General features: G+C 48.7%; 5 protein-coding genes across 5 annotated transcripts; 2 read left to right on the forward strand and 3 right to left on the reverse strand.

The window, feature by feature from the left end:
- Nucleotides 1-2,426: 2,426 nt before the first annotated feature.
- Nucleotides 2,427-3,647, forward strand: ABOM_008220 (glycosyltransferase family 32 protein; the record flags this gene model as incomplete). Its single annotated transcript, XM_022535349.1, has 1 exon — nt 2,427-3,647. One exon carries the CDS (start codon nt 2,427-2,429, stop codon nt 3,645-3,647), a length of 1,221 nt encoding a protein of 406 aa, XP_022386852.1.
- Nucleotides 3,648-5,008: 1,361 nt separating this feature from the next.
- Nucleotides 5,009-6,432, reverse strand: ABOM_008221 (cAMP-dependent protein kinase; the record flags this gene model as incomplete). The annotated part of the gene is made up of 4 exons (XM_022535350.1): nt 5,009-5,695; nt 5,839-5,963; nt 6,019-6,111; nt 6,180-6,432. 4 exons carry the CDS (start codon nt 6,430-6,432, stop codon nt 5,009-5,011), a joined length of 1,158 nt encoding a protein of 385 aa, XP_022386821.1.
- A 724-nt stretch (nt 6,433-7,156) lies between these two features.
- Nucleotides 7,157-8,077, reverse strand: ABOM_008222 (V-type proton ATPase proteolipid subunit; the record flags this gene model as incomplete). The annotated part of the gene is made up of 8 exons (XM_022535351.1): nt 7,157-7,199; nt 7,251-7,336; nt 7,394-7,478; nt 7,540-7,652; nt 7,752-7,801; nt 7,870-7,882; nt 7,941-7,958; nt 8,027-8,077. The coding sequence occupies 8 exons, from the start codon at nt 8,075-8,077 to the stop codon at nt 7,157-7,159; spliced, it is 459 nt and encodes a 152-aa protein (XP_022386820.1).
- Nucleotides 8,078-9,075: 998 nt separating this feature from the next.
- rom2 (putative Rho guanyl nucleotide exchange factor (Rom2)) lies at nt 9,076-12,783 on the forward strand (the record flags this gene model as incomplete). The annotated part of the gene is made up of 3 exons (XM_022535352.1): nt 9,076-12,156; nt 12,220-12,651; nt 12,706-12,783. 3 exons carry the CDS (start codon nt 9,076-9,078, stop codon nt 12,781-12,783), a joined length of 3,591 nt encoding a protein of 1,196 aa, XP_022386819.1.
- Nucleotides 12,784-14,144: 1,361 nt separating this feature from the next.
- aspA (putative septin AspA) lies at nt 14,145-15,696 on the reverse strand (the record flags this gene model as incomplete). The annotated part of the gene is made up of 6 exons (XM_022535353.1): nt 14,145-14,376; nt 14,435-15,037; nt 15,069-15,180; nt 15,239-15,355; nt 15,423-15,498; nt 15,676-15,696. 6 exons carry the CDS (start codon nt 15,694-15,696, stop codon nt 14,145-14,147), a joined length of 1,161 nt encoding a protein of 386 aa, XP_022386853.1.
- Nucleotides 15,697-15,968: the final 272 nt, after the last annotated feature.

Genomic DNA, 15,968 nt, shown 5'->3' on the forward strand with positions numbered 1-15,968 from the left:
GTAGAAATGAAGACCGCTACAAGAGGTTGAGTTGCTCGTTTTTTGAGGATGTGAAACTGAAGTTCGATCACCATCCTTGGAGAACCGAACAACTGCGCCTCTTGGTCCTCACTTGTCTGCTAGGAATATTGATGCCAATTTTGTAGAAGGCTTATATCTTCCCATCTTCGCTTGCCATAAATGCAGTGCTCCCCTGTGGGATTTCACAGTGACAGGTTTTTCCCACATTCTGGGTTCATTGTGGTAGTAGACCCTGGCGGGAGAGTGGTACAGCTATAATTAAACCAGATGGGATTGGTGTACCACTTATGGTCTGGAATCACTTCAGGGACCGTGACATTGGCACTGGGGACGTTGAGATGGGGAGGTTGAAGCAGCTGCAACAACAACTCCACCGCTTGCCGGGATGGAAGTTTCAAAGCAACCGTCCGCATTAGGCGAAAAGGTGGGACTCCCGCTGCTGAAGTCAAAAGAAGCACGTGTAGGGGAGGAATTTCCCTGACATTCCAATCATTCATGGGCAGATTGTTTACGAAGTACGGAGTATAAGAGAAGTCGTTACCGAATTGAATTGGCCTGGATTGATTGGATTGAAGCGTAGTCAAGCCTGCAAGGTACATACAAACAAGAATCTACCCCCGAGTATAATCCAAGCATGATCTTCGTACATGATGCCCCTTCTATCTCCCGTACAGCGCGAATCCTTGTATCCCTCCGCCGGAGATCCGAATCGCTATGGTGTATATATTGAAGATCATCCCAAGGAAAGGTCGGTTCGATGCTACTTTCCACGTATACTTCATTGTTAAGGAAGCTTGGCGCTTCTGGATGCACTCCCGACCAAGCGAGGCTTGGTGAAGGCAGGTTGCCGTCTTGGTGTCGGAATGAAACAGAACGATCCAGCCTCAAAGCTCCGGATCCTTTTATCTACTCTGTGGTGTGGTGACAATTGAGAGCACCCGTTGGTCATTACGGGAACAATGTTCAGTATATCACCAGCATCTAATCTGTACAGTTCAGAGGTGAACGTGGCTTGCCGGGCTGAGGTCGCATTAGTCCTTCCCACGGATGTATACAGGACCAATCACCAGGCCGTCAAGCATCGTGGGCCAAGCCTTACCTGCAGATCGGTCGGAAAGAGACCAAATGCTAATGACGCGGCTTGACTAGGATCTTGGATGCAGTTGACAACTTTACCTCCAGCCGTCCAATAACGTGCCTCAGAATCCTTCCCTCAGGTCTCCAATATATTACATGTCCGTGAGCCATGCATACGCGATTCTGGGGGGTTATCGGCCCCGGCTATCTGGCGCGGAGACCGTTCTGGAGGAACAGTTCCCCTAAGTTTCCAACAGGAGAGCGATCGTTTCAGGAGTAAAAGGAACGCGGTATCCGAAGGTCTCGATGGTTCGCAGAAGTTCCTTGCCGGTACGACTCATTGTTCTGGAGAGACCGCAAACGGCGGCTTGAGCGCCATCCGAATCCCCGACTGGCCGATAACCCTCATGCAAGTCAGGGATTCGGTATTTATAGATGCCTAGTTCTGAGGTCGTGGCTTCTCGGTTCCAAGGATGAATCAGCCCATCGCGTCATGACGAACTGCAAAAAGGCCTGGGCTGATCATGTCCCATTGCGGAAAAGAAGGAAGAAAAAGAAGTTGATGGCCAGCGTTGCACGAAATGATCTCCACATTTCCTCAAATTCAATCTCCGTGACATTAACTTCTTCCTTTTTTTTTTTTTTTTTTTTTCCTTTGCCCGGTTCCCTTTTTTTATTATTTTAAATAACGCACGTTGACAGTCCCCCTGGAAATTCCATCTGAGAAAGTTGTCGCGACCTCAGGTCAGCATACGTTCCAAACTCATCCGCCATCTACCGTCTACGCGGAGTCTTACGCCACCAAAGCGCCGTCGTCATTTAGCTCCACCCCAGTAGCCTCCGCCCAACTTTTTTTTTCCTGGTATCTCCTTGTCACTGCCGCTCTTGGTGGTCTCTATATCTTCTTTTTTGATCTCTCTTTCTTTTCTCGTCCTTAATCATTTTCTACACTGCAAGAATTGTGTCTCCATAAAACGATCAAACTCGTCGCAGCAGCCGAAGTTCATTGCTCACACAGTGTAACCGCTGCGACAAAACCATTGTTCGCAGCTGATTTAATTCTTGCAACTCGGTGTTCTTTTGCCTATTGTCTGAGTTACAACAAAGTGCAGATATGCGCGATTTCAATGACCACTGAGTGGGACACAAATTGAGATCCATACCGAATCCACTGATTGTCGCCGCATCTCACCGTCCACTGTCATTCACTGATCGTCGGCGGAGTTTGCGGAGAAGATCGTGGTGTCTCTGAAGTTTGCGTACGTGCCAGTGAATTGCAATTCTCTGTCGATCAATTCGCGTCAGCCACTTCGACACCCCCTCCCACCATGCTCACATACCGAAAGTCGCTTATTGCGGCCCTCTGTCTGATCACCTTCGTCGTCCTTCTAAGATCCTCCCATTCGGCTTCCTCCCCCTCGCCGTCCCCTGCGCCCGCATACATCCCCGATGAGAGCATTCACAACACTAATGAAGTAACGGAAGAGCACTCGCCAGGGCAGAAAAAGGAGGCCATACAACAGCAGCAGCCCCTCAAACCCTCCCCGAGCGCACCCTTGCGCGAACGGTTGCGCTACCATTTCCCTTACGATCTTGATAAGAAATTCCCCGCATACATCTGGCAAACATGGAAATATACCCCCGACTCGGTGTGGTTCGGCCAAGAGCTGCGCGGCGCGGAGGCAAGCTGGACTGAGCTCCACCCGGGCTTCGTCCATCAGGTGGTTCCAGACGACACCCAAGGTTATCTCATCAAATACCTATATAGCTCGCTTCCGGATGTGTTTGAAGCCTATGAGTCCTTGCCGTTACCCGTTCTGAAAGCCGACTTCTTCCGGTACCTGATCCTGCTGGCCCGGGGCGGAATCTATAGCGACATCGACACCAGCGCTTTGAAGCCGGCTGCCGATTGGCTGCCTGCCACCTACGACTTGTCCACTATCGGATTCGTGGTCGGCATCGAGGCGGACCCGGACCGTCCAGATTGGCATGACTGGTATTCACGGAGACTCCAATTCTGTCAATGGACCATTCAATCCAAACCGGGACATCCGATCCTCCGCGACATTGTGGCCTACATCACGGAAGAAACTTTACGGATGAAGAAGGCCGGGATCCTCAAGGTCGGCAAGATGGATAAGACCATCGTGGAGTTCACCGGACCGGGTGCATGGACCGACGCTATCTTCCGATATTTCAACGACCCAGATTACTTCAACATCGAACCCGATTCGAATCACAACATCACCTACGAAGATTTCACAAACCAAAAAGACTGGAGAAAGGTAGGCGACGTGGTGGTTCTGCCCATTACGAGCTTCAGCCCTGGCGTGATGCAAATGGGTGCAGGCGATTATGATGATGAAATGGCCTTCGTCAAGCATGACTTTGAAGGTAACTACGCTCTGATCCTTGCTTGTGGTACCAGTACTAACTATCGTGGCCAGGAACATGGAAAACGGACCCATCATTATAAGAAGCTGGCTCCTACCACTCACCCCGCCATCCAACTTACTCCAGAGAACCAAGACTTATCATCTTCGCTCTGACGAGCATCGACAGCGAGAGAGAGAGACATGTCGACTCTTTCACCTCTACTATACTCACGAAAATCCGCTCGACTTGAGAGGTCAGTGGACGATCCACTACCATCACGTGAACGACAGTATGAATGACGTATGAACGAGTCACGTCTTGTGATCAACAGCTGCCACTCCAATGCAGCTGACCAACACATTTCTCCCTCAGGAATCTAGGGCTCGAATATGCTTCCATCATATGCCGAATGGAAGTAATCCAGATACCCGCTATCAGTCGGGAATCCCGCCCACCAAAAACATCCATCCTCTAGCTAATACTTTCGAACCGATTGACTAACCCATCTAATCCCGCTATGTGTTTCTTTGTTCTTGATACGTGGTCTAGAATTTTTTTGTATAGATATATAGAGATTTTAACGAAATTTAATGCTGCCAACTGTGAAACGAGCTTTTGTACGGCTCGAGAAATTGTATGTAATTGATTAGGAATTGTCAAGCAGGTTTAAGCTTATAAAAGAACTGTATTAAGTATATAATATAATCGATCTCATCCAAATGTACTGTATGTCCTTTTCATAAACAAAATGGCGGACCGAAACTATAGAAGTCCTCGATGAAGTTTATGTTATCGTCTCTTCATGTAGGCACCGATTAACACTGTATAGCTGAACATACAGTAAATGCAAAATATCCTGGACTGGGTCGAGAGAAACCACAGGTAATCGAATAGTGTAATGTCCAGCTATTGTGGGAACGGTGAAGCTGATGAATCAAAGATAGTACATCATATGCATATGTGAATAACAAACAAGTCCACTAGCACCAAAGAGAGTTAAATAGCGAAATAATAATAATAATAGCAATAGTAATAGTAATAGTAATAGTAATAGTAATAATAATCATATCTTCATGACAGAGTGTCGAGGACCATTCGGGTCACTGATCACCGCTACAAGATATTAGTAGCAGCTCCTGGAAGGCCACATAAGGCAGTCGACAGGGGTACGCATGGCAATGGACAGCGGGGAAACAAGAGGCACTGGCTGAACTGCAAGAACTTCCAAGTATGTCGTAGAGAGTTTACAGGCGACCACGAACATACACGAACGTACTGGCGGCCTCCCTTGCGAAGATAGTTGATTACCAAGAATGAGGCGGGGGTATTGCAGACCGAACTGAACATCGTTCGTATGTAGCAACGTTCCTGGTTTCGAAACAAGGGTCTTGGGTCACCGTTGCCAATCCGGATACTTAAGTCGCCTCCGATGGGGTGGTCCAATCGGACAGGATCGACCTGATCGCGTGGCGGCAGTACGTTCACAGAAGGGTGTTTGTTCAGTCGGATATTTGAGTCTATTCGGGTACCGTGTTTAGAAGTCGCTAAACAAAGGCTCGTATTTTTTCCTCAGATCATCGGTATAAACATTCTGACTTCTCACGTCCGGATCGGGGTACTCTTCGAAGTTACCGGTGTCTGCAGGGTGGTCGACCCTTGGGATGATGGGCCCTTTGATACGGCGGTAAAACAAATCATCCCATTGTATGTCTCCAAAGAATGGATGTGACTTGACTCTGGCAGACCCTCCAGATATGTACCCTAGGCGCTCCGTCGGATTGGTCTTGCAAAGTAAAGATATGATATTCTGGGCCGCCGGTGACATATTTTGAGGAAATCGTATGCGGCCTTCGACGATCTGTTCGTATATACGCATGGGATTCTGGTCCCAGAAGGGCGGCTGCCCCACGAGAAACTCGTAAATCAGAATACCCAGGGCCCACCAGTCAACTGCAAGGCCATGGCCACTGTTATGAATGACCTCAGGGGCCAGATACTCTGGCGTGCCGCAAAGGGTATAAGTTTCCCGATTCTCGACTTTCTTTGCAAAGCCAAAGTCGACAAGCCTAATGTGCCCCTCGGCATCCAGAAGAATATTTTCAGGCTTCAGGTCGCGATAAACAATCCCCTCTACATCGTGAAGGAATTCGATAGTAAGAGTTATCTCGGCCGCATAGAATTTAGCGGTGTTTTCGTTAAACCGGCGCGCGCGCGAAGGTAACTAAATATCTCACCGCCAGGGCAATAGTCCAACTAAATATACGTTAGATCGTCAGTATCGCTCCCCAAGGCATTGACGGATCGGTAACAAAGAGGCAGTGTCAAAATTGAGGGGGCAAAAATGAAAGCGCTTGGGGCCCGTACCAACATGTATAAACTTTGGTCGTCGGAAAAGGAGGCTATCAGTGTCGTTATGAAAGGGTGGCCGGCAACGGCCGAAAGAGTCTTGCGCTCATTGCGAACATGTTCGACCTGCTTCAATTTGATCACTAACCCACAAAATTAGCCCACAGAATGCAGACGCCCACGTCCAAATAGTCTCACCATCCGCCTTTCGTAGTATTTTGAGTGCATACACTTTATCTCTCTGTCGTATCTCATCCTTCAATCTCACTAGCCATACTCGAGCGAAAGTGCCTTATGTTCACAACAGTCTTACTGTCAGTCTCCGACCATGTTCATCCAGATCCAGCAATGAGTCTTACCAGTCCCGAGGGTTTTCAGGAGTGCGAAGTCATCAACTGTCAAGGTGCGGGTAGACACGCCTAGTTGTTTTTCCTCCGGCCGCTCGGTGATGACGAAAGGACTTAGATGTCGTTGATGCGGCGGGCGAATAGCGGCCACCATCTGTTTTTCTTTCTCGTGAACATTACTTGACCCCGTGTCGATGTCTCCGGGAGGGGTCGAGGTCCCCTGTACGTCCTTAGGGGCCGAAGGGTCGACCGTTCCTGTAGCCATGGGGATGGGGAAGGATCATGTCTCGGGGAACCGCAGGAATCTGAATACCCCAATGGGGGGGAGGAGGGGGGGAGGAGCGGAGCACTTTAAATGACAATTGGGGAACTGAGAGGCTCCCTAAAATCAAGACTAGAATGCGATGCAATCGTAATATTCCATTGGGTATGTATTGGAGGTACGGAAGTGGCGTGGTGGGGGATAGCGAGGATTAAGGCGATTGCGGAATGAAGCTGTGGTGAGGTCGTTCTTGTTCCATCGGCGGCGCTACGGGAGACTCTGACGTTACCTACCGACTGGCGGGGCAAACCCGCGGGATGGGCGCGAGGTCGAAACTCCCCATGAAGTCGGTCGCATCCACTATTACCCACACCCCGAGTCCCGGTCGTTTGTTTTCATAGGTTGCTTTGATTATGCAAAACAAGCAAAAAAGATAGACTGCATTCACTTAAAAAAAAAAGTAAAAGATTCAATATAGTCATTGTTATCCAAAGCGTGTAGGCATATACTAGTACAGAAAGTCTCCCGAAGGCTAAAAGGTGATGATGTTCTAACCGGAATACCCGCGGGGGAGCAGACCGCTGCTGCCTTCACACGGTCTTCTAAAATAAACCCCCATGGTCCGAAGGGATGGGCCCTTGGTATAAAGCAGTTCAAGGAGGTTGGTAAAGCAGTCAAGTGCAGTCGCCAACATATCGGAATATCAAAACACAATGCTTAACTCAGTTTAAGGGTGGCTCTTAGAGTTCAGGATCAGGCCCACGATAAGTCTATCACAGTTAGCATCAAATTCATATTCATGTATAACAATAGTCACATACCCATAGAGACCAAGAACTTCGCCGAAAATCAGGATGAGAATCATTCCGACGTAGACCCGAGATTGCTGCAGGTACGCACGTACACCCTTGAACAGTTGTTAGAAGTGTGTAGACGTACGCATAGCCATGCAAAGACCGCTTACCGCATCTCCAACAATTCCAATAGTGTATCCGGCAGCCATGCCTGCGAGGCCAACCGACAGTCCTGATGCAAGGTGCATGAACCCACTTTGTGTGCTGTCAGCATACTACATCCAGACTGAGACACAGTTCGCAAAATTGCACGTACGTATATAGGCTCATCCGTTGTAATGGAGGTGGTTGCATGTCCTGTGCGATGAGGACTGCGATGACAAGGCCGTACACCGCGATAATACCAGACATAACGACCGGAACCAACGACTATTTCAGTCAGCAAGACAGAACAATCGTATCGCTAGTTATTTCGGGTGAAAATGTCATTCATGCCTTCATGATGAGATCCGATCTAAAAGTTCCCACGCCCGAGATACCAATGCCGGACTTAGCGGTTCCATATGCTGCCCCCATTGCTTGAACTGTGTAAGTATCCCAATTTGCCGTATAATCGCTAGCATTCAATACTCAAGTGTAGACATACATCCGAAGATCATCTTTCGAAAGATCGTTAGCGTACAGTCAGGTGTCGAGGCACGTTCACAGAGTACTCACAGCTGCAGCTATCCCTGCCTAAAGACAAGAAGTCAGCAAAATCCCAAGGTATCAGGTATGATCGCGTTGCAAGTCATTTCACCTACAAAGGAGAAGAAGGGGGCGAACTTGGGCGCCAACTCGCTGTCCACCACCATTGTGATCAGGTTGGTTCCAATGGTGAATGGAGATGATGAAAGGACAAAGAACAGGAGAGAAGAGGGGGGGGGAAGAGAGAAGACAAGAAGTGAAGTGAACCTCAATGAAGGGAAATGCAATCAAATGCACGCGACGAACAGGACACTCTGTTGAGAACCAGAATCGTTGCAGCTCGGAAGAACATCAACTTGAAGACTACCGGTCTAGTAGGGTGGATGTTGTCCGTACCAAGTTGCTCGCCCGGGCCACCGTACCAGCCGCAGAAAGCCACACTTCTGGCCTATCCGGGTTAAGTCTGACATGTGCCTGTTCAACCCAACAAACCCCGTGCTTTTCCATCACGGACGGACCATTCTTCACCACTTTCCCATACATACTCCCCTTCCCAAATACCCTCCACCCCCCGCTCCTCCCCTCTTCCCCAACTTTTACCTAGTCTGGCCCCTTCACTCAATCCGGACTCACTGTTATCTCGCCCCGATCAACTAGTCCGAGGGAGGATGCTAAGGCTATGAACCTGCAGGGGGCCCTGGCTTGCCGTTGCGCTCAAGGCTCCTTAGTAGCGCACTTCCATCGTTACTAACACACCACGCGGTCTTGTCGACGCCTTCCTCCACGGCTTTGAAATCGTCTCAGGACCGACGCCTCCCCATTGAGGCATGATACGCTTGGGGTTATTTTGTGTCTAGGAAATTTCTTACTGAATTTTATTCTTGTCTGTTGTTTGATTATAAATTATCGTCTGTGGAGTATCTCTTTCTCTTTCCTGCATATCTTTTTCCTTCTCCCCTTGTCCCTCCTCCTTTCTCCACGATTCCCAACGATCATCTCGCGACGCTCTGCACGCTCTCTACGACCGGTTCCGATACCCTTTCGTTATATCAGGGCTCGAATTCTTTCAGTCTTCCGGTATACTTGCTAGTCGTCGTATTATTCCTCCATCCTATCCGAATAAATTTCGAAATCAGGATCAAAGAGGAAAAGAGGGGAATCAACCATGGCCGATCTTGGAGGCCATCAAGGCCGGAACTACCGGCCTTACGGACATCCTTCATCATTCCAACGAGATGCTGCATTTTCTGAGATCTTTGGTGGGGCACCACCACCTGGCCGCTCTCAGACAATGACTTCGCAAACGCCTCAATTTTCTCAAGACAGGGCTCACACTATGTCATCACACGTGCCGCATCCCCAGATGCAGAGAGGTCCTCCACCACCGAACCGCCAGGTGCCGAATGGACATCCAGCGGGCGCCCCGAACGGATATTATCAAGCGTACTCTGGGTCCACAACTATGACTTCTCACTCTTCCCAGAATCCTCCGCGACCGTACCCTGGACGCTTCGCTTATCCTCAGCCCCAACGGTTAGACTCAAGGCCGAGCCCAGGAGCACAGTATCCGGATGCGAAGGGATACAGCCGGCCAATGCCACCTCCTGCACTGAATTCAGATGCTTACAGATCAAGGTCAATGGCAAGAATGGGTGGACCGCCACTATATCAACCACCACCTAGTAGCTTTAATCATACATCTGCAAGCGCTTTCCGCCAGCAGCCGTACAACGCCGCAGCTCCAATGACCGCACAAGGACGAGTTGTGCCGGAGAGGCATGGAAACGAGCGCGCTATGTCATTAACGTCATATTCGACCGATCGCCCGGACTACAATCATACCACAAGCACAGGGAGAGTAATCCCTGCTCGAAGACAGCCATCGGGCTCTAGCCAACCGCCGCTTTCTCGACCAGATATGGACCCAGCCACCGCCCATAATACCGATGGCAGGCCACGGCCACCGAGTGATGGTTCGACGACATCCCGCTCCATGTCGATGGCTTCGACGGTAATGACAGATCGAACAATGAGCATGCAAAGCCAGGCGCCTCCCAAGCCCGCCGGTCAGACAACTCTTGTGGCGAGCAACTCCCGTAGAAGCAAGGTGCCATTGGTCTATCCAGCTTTGCTTTCGCGGGTTACTGATGCCTTCCGCGAGAAGATTGAACTTGGTGAAAGGCACAAGAACGGACTTGCATATCAAAATGCCTTTTCTGGCGCAGATGCGGTAGACTTGATTAGCCACATCATTAAAACGAACGATCGAAACCTAGCTCTTCTTCTGGGGCGTGCCCTGGATGCGCAGAAGCTTTTCCACGATGTGACGTACGACCATCGTCTTCGAGATTCTTCTGGTGAAGTCTATCAATTTAACGACACTGTGGATGCGCCCACTTTTGAAATCAACGGAGTTTTCACCCTTCTCACTGAGTGTTACTCCCCGACTTGTACCCGCGACAGTTTATGCTACTCAATTGCGTGCCCTAGAAGACTGGAGCAGCAAGCACGACTAAACCTTAAACCGCAGCCGGGTTTGCGGACGTCTGCGTCTAAAGGAAGCTTACATGGCGACGATGATGATAATGACAATCAGAAATTATGGATTAACATGGTTCCAAAGGAGGTCTCCGATAGCATCGATGATCGTGAAAAGAAACGACAAGAAATCATCTTCGAAATTATGTACACGGAACGCGATTTTGTCAAGGATTTGGAGTATCTGCGAGATTTTTGGATGAGGCCTTTGCGCGGTGCTGGCAACACAAACGTCTCACCCATTCCAGAACATGGACGAGAAAGGTTCATCCGTACAGTATTTGGAAACTGCTTGGAGGTCCTGAAAGTCAACAGTGGCTTGGCTGAAGCTCTCAATACCAGACAAAAGGAAAGCCACGTAGTGAAAACAGTTGGCGATATATTCCTTCAACATGTTCCACGGTTCGACCCATTTATCAAATACGGTGCGAATCAACTCTACGGAAAGTACGAGTTCGAGAAAGAGAAGGCATCTAATCCAGCCTTTGCAAGGTTTGTGGAAGAGACTGAGCGTTTAAAGGAGTCACGAAAGCTAGAACTGAATGGATACTTGACCAAACCCACCACCCGTCTCGCAAGATATCCATTGCTCCTTGAACAGGTCGTGAAAAACACGGCGGATGATAACCCTGACAAAGAAGATATTCCCAAAGCTATCAAGATCATCAAGGATTTCTTGTCCCGTGTCAACACTGAAAGTGGAAGAGCCGAGAACCATTTTAATCTCCTTCAGCTTAGCGGAGCTCTAAAATTCAATCCTGGCGACTATGTCGACTTGAAGCTAAAGGAGGAAAACCGTCAGATGCTGACAAAAATGGCTTTTCGAAAGACACCGACTGATACCTCCGAGGTCACCGCATATCTTTTTGACCATGCTGTTTTATTGGTGAGAATCAAGATTGTGAACAAGCGTGAGGAGTACCGAGTTTATCGGAAACCAATTCCTCTGGAACTCCTGGTCATTGCGCAGATGGACGAGGTTATACCCAGGGCAGGAATCGCCAAAAGACCATCATCTAGTCTACTCCCGAATAAAGCGGCCGCGAATCTGCCAAACACGAAGGATGGACTTCCCATCACCTTCAGGCATCTTGGCAAAGGCGGTTACGAACAAACTCTCTATGCCACATCCCCCATGCAAAGACGAAAATTCATTGAATTGGTGGAGGAACAGCAAAGAAAATTGAGGGAGCGGAACAGCAACTTCTATAACAAGACCCTGCTCTGTGAGGGTTTCTTCACGTCAGTCAACCGGGTAAATTGCCTTGTCCCCATCGATGGTGGTAGAAAATTGGTGTACGGTACAGATAGTGGCATTTATCTCTCGGATCGTTGGCCAAAGGATAAGTCTGCGAAGCCAAGGCGAGTCTTGGATGTCAGCCAGGTAACTCAAATAGACACTTTGGAAGAGTATCAACTACTCTTGGTCTTGGCGAACAAAACGTTGTCCTCGTATCCGATGGACGCTCTTGAAATAGGAGAGGGCCAGAACACAGCAGCGAAAAGGCCCAAGAAGATTCAAGGCCATGCGAATTTCTTCAAAGCCGGTATTGGACTTGGTCGCCATCTGGTCTGTTCTGTCAAGACTTCTGCTCTGTCAAGTACAATCAAGGTATACGAGCCCATGGACAACCTGACAAAGGGAAAGAAGAAGTCAGCTGTCAGTAAGATGTTCCAGGGTGGTCAAGACACCTTGAAACCTTTCAAGGTTCGTATACGCCTTGCAACCAGCGCAATATACCTCCTGATTTCATACTGACCACACTCCTAGGAATATTATATCCCCGCCGAATCCTCCTCGATCCATTTCCTCCGTTCGACGCTTTGCGTTGGCTGTGCTCGTGGTTTTGAGGTCGTTAGCCTCGAGACAACCGAGACACAGTCTTTGCTTGATCAAGCCGATACTTCCTTAGACTTTGTGGCACGCAAAGAAAACGTTAAGCCTATTCATATCGGACGATTGGACGGCGAATTCCTTCTCAACTATAGTGATTTCTCGTTCTTTGTTAATCGCAATGGCTGGCGTGCTCGTCCGGACTGGAAGATTTCATGGGAAGGCAACCCTAATGCCTTCGCACTTTCACCTCCCTATATCCTCGCGTTTGAACCGAACTTCATCGAAATCAGACACGTTGACACGAGCGAGCTGATCCACATCATGACTGGGAAGAACATTCGTATGCTGCATTCCTCTACAAGCGAGGTACGTCGAACAAGAGTAACCCATACCGATGTAGTGATACTAATATATCTCTAGATACTGTACGCCTACGAAGATGAAGCAGGCGAAGACGTAGTAGCCAGTTTGGATTTCTGGAACAAGCCGCAGCATTAGTTGAACAGAGATGGACGAAATGAGAGATAGCATTTGTTCTTTCAAGTTTATTTTGATCGCTCTTAGACCGGTCTTTTGCCATTCCGAAAGGCATTCGATCTCGCTTCGTTAAGCATTTTGCTCTTCTGTATGAGCTTTTTTTCGCATCTTCTCCTTCCCTTTCTAATACCTCTCTATGTTATTGATTTGATCTGTATCAAGTCAGCCTTTATATCTACCATCATTTGCCTATTTTCCACTGTGTACAATGAAGCGCAAATACCACATGTTTATTCTTACTGTCAGTTGTGCGTCCTTTTTGTTTTCATCGTTTCTCTTTTTCGCCCGTGTTGTTTGCATTCCCCGTATAATTTCTTTCCCCAGGTCATGTCAACCTGGTGTATGTTTTCTTCATACCTTTCAAATTACCCATAGCAAAGCTACAATAGAGAGGAAAGCTAGTGCTGACCTATTTATCGTTGAACCTCTTCTTGGTTCTCTTTTTTCTTTGCCTTTGTTCCCCTTCTTCACCGTCTCTTCTTCTCTCCCTTTGTGCAGGAAGAGCTTGGCGGCAATAGAAATGTAATCAGCTCTGTGGCTACTCGAACTGGAGAGATAATGATCAGAAATATTGAAGTCTATGAAGCTTCTTTGTACAAGAGCTGGTGTATGGTCCAGACCATCATCGGCTCTTGGCATTCTTACCTTGCATCAATCAATATATGCGACCTACGCCAGCCATACGAGCTGTAAGGCACTTTTCTTCCTCATGCACTACTATTCAACTAGGAGACATAGAATAATAAGAGACAAGACGTAAGCCACAACACAAATGATAAAATGACAAAAGAGGGAATCTTGCTGCGCTGCTGAGATTGGGACAGGTGTCATTGATGATAAGAGTTCAAAAAGAAACAAAGGGGGTGGGGGAAGAGATAAAAAAAAAAAAAGAAATATATAAGATGGCAAAAGGAAAGGAAGTTATGCAGGTGTTCCAGTGACAACTGTCAACGATTAAAAGATGCTATCTCTGACCCCGAGCATCACAAACACGGGTTGCGAAACGAGACAAGGCCCCGCCTGGATGGAAGAGGGCATAGAAGAAATCAATGAGAGCTGGAAAAGTAGGTGGGGAGCTGCAGCAAAGGTTTCATCGCCTCTTGTCCGAATCCCTCTTTGTAGGAAAGGGAAGAATGGCGCCAGTCATCGCAATTAACGGAGCGTTGCATTTTCCCTTCCCACCCTCTCAAACGAAGCTATTAACGTGAATAAGAAAATCAATATTAACCCCATTGAGTACAACCGCCGCGCCATAAATTCCATTACGTCGACACGGTCGGTGCCAAACACGCAACGTAAGACTAGTCTTTGACAAGTTTGAATTAAGCATCACCATTGGCGACGTCCTGGCTGCTAGACTCGCGTGCCATACGAGCCTCGATCTCCCTCAGCTGGCTTTCACGAGCCAACAATTCCTGGCGCTTTTCAGCAATTTCACGCTGCACCCGGAGTTCGATCTCGCGGAGCTTCTCCTCCTCACGACGGAGTTGTTCTTCCTTCAGGCGAACAGACTGGGATGCTAGGTCTTCTGGGTTCATTGACGAATCTTGGGTACTGCTAGAGGGGTCAGTATCCTGCAACATAAGCACAAGGGTAAGGATGGATAGCGTACGGAGTGGCACCGTCAACGCTCTTACTGAGCTTCTCGGTACGGTAGTTTTCATAAAGGAAGTCATGGGTGATCTCCTTTAGATCCGCAAGGTGGCTGTGAAGAAGGGCACTTCGGATGGCCAAGAAATCAGAGTGGCGAGGGTTTTCAACCTCAACTACACCCCAAGGATATTGCCTGGCTCGCACTTTCCGGCCATCGATTTCCACGAAGTCGTCAGAGCCAACGATGGCAAACGGCATAAGCCCACGTAGTTCGGCGTTCTCCTCCACGGTATCCTCATCATCCTCCTCGATATCGTAAGGGAAGTTATAGACCGGGATGCGGTAGTGCTCGATATCCTCCATGATCAGCTTCTTGGACTCGGCCAGTTCGGCAGGAGTGAGGGAGTCGGCCTTTCCGATGACGGGGATAACGTTGACACGAGGCGAAAGACGCTTCATCAATTCGATATCCAGCTCACGGAGGCCATGGCCAGTCGGTGTGATGAAGTACAAAAGGACGTGGACACGGTTGTCCCTGAAGCGGGGGTTTCGCTTGATTCGTGATTCTTCGGCAAGGATATCATCGTACTGGCGCTCAAGGTATCCAACAATCTCACCAAAGCTGTAAACGGTCAGTTTTGCGAGCGGCGAACCTAGCTCTGGTGGCGTTCACATGCCTTGCTTCATTATCAATCTGGTCACCGAAGCCGGGGGTGTCGACAATAGTGAGAGAGATTCGGGTGCCTTCGTCATCCAATTCAAGCTCTTCGGATCGCCCAATTAGCATACGTCCTTTTCAATGCCGATTCAAATATCGACTTACCGACCGTCACCGGCTTGATGCGGACACCCTCCTCAACATGAGCATTGGCAGCATCGTCAGCATCCTTGCCCTCCAGAACTTGCTTGCCACAGAGGGTGTTGACAAAGGTAGTACGGCCTGTCAGAATAGCGATTGGTCAATTCCCACACAGGAGAGCAGAGCATGGGGCATTCCTAATACGCACCAGTTCCGCTGGCACCACAGACCATCAAACAGAACTGAATACCCTTCTTGACATTCTTCTTGCGACGGAGCTTGATCTGTTTATAGGACATTGAACTCATGATCAGTAACTCTCATGTGAAGTAGACTGGGTAGGAGTGTCAAGAGTGAGGGACCGATTCAGGGATAATTGTACGTTGGGTGGAGGTCAAGAGGGGGTAGAAGGTAGATCTGTTTAAGCAGCAAGTGTGGAAAGGGGAAAGCAAGCAACATACCGCGTTGAAAGCCGACGACATGGTGGGCTAAATAAGGAGAGAACGTGGGGAGAAAAGGGGGGGAAACAAGAAAGAAGAAGAGGAGAAAGTTGAAGGAAGAGAAAGCGAGCGGCTAAGCACAAAAAGTGGTTTTGGCTAAGGAAAGGACCGGGAGAAGAAGATGAATGGGGGATGGGATAAATTGCTGCTCTCCTGAGGTCGAATGAGCAGCAGACAAGTTGGAGTGAGAGGAAGAGAGACGTTACCTTACTTCGCCCATTAGGGGGAAAGTGGTCTCCCTTAGTTTGTTTAGT

This window comes from Aspergillus bombycis (assembly GCF_001792695.1).
Source record: "Aspergillus bombycis strain NRRL26010 chromosome Unknown contig00076, whole genome shotgun sequence".
Taxonomy (NCBI): Eukaryota; Fungi; Ascomycota; class Eurotiomycetes; order Eurotiales; family Aspergillaceae; genus Aspergillus; species Aspergillus bombycis.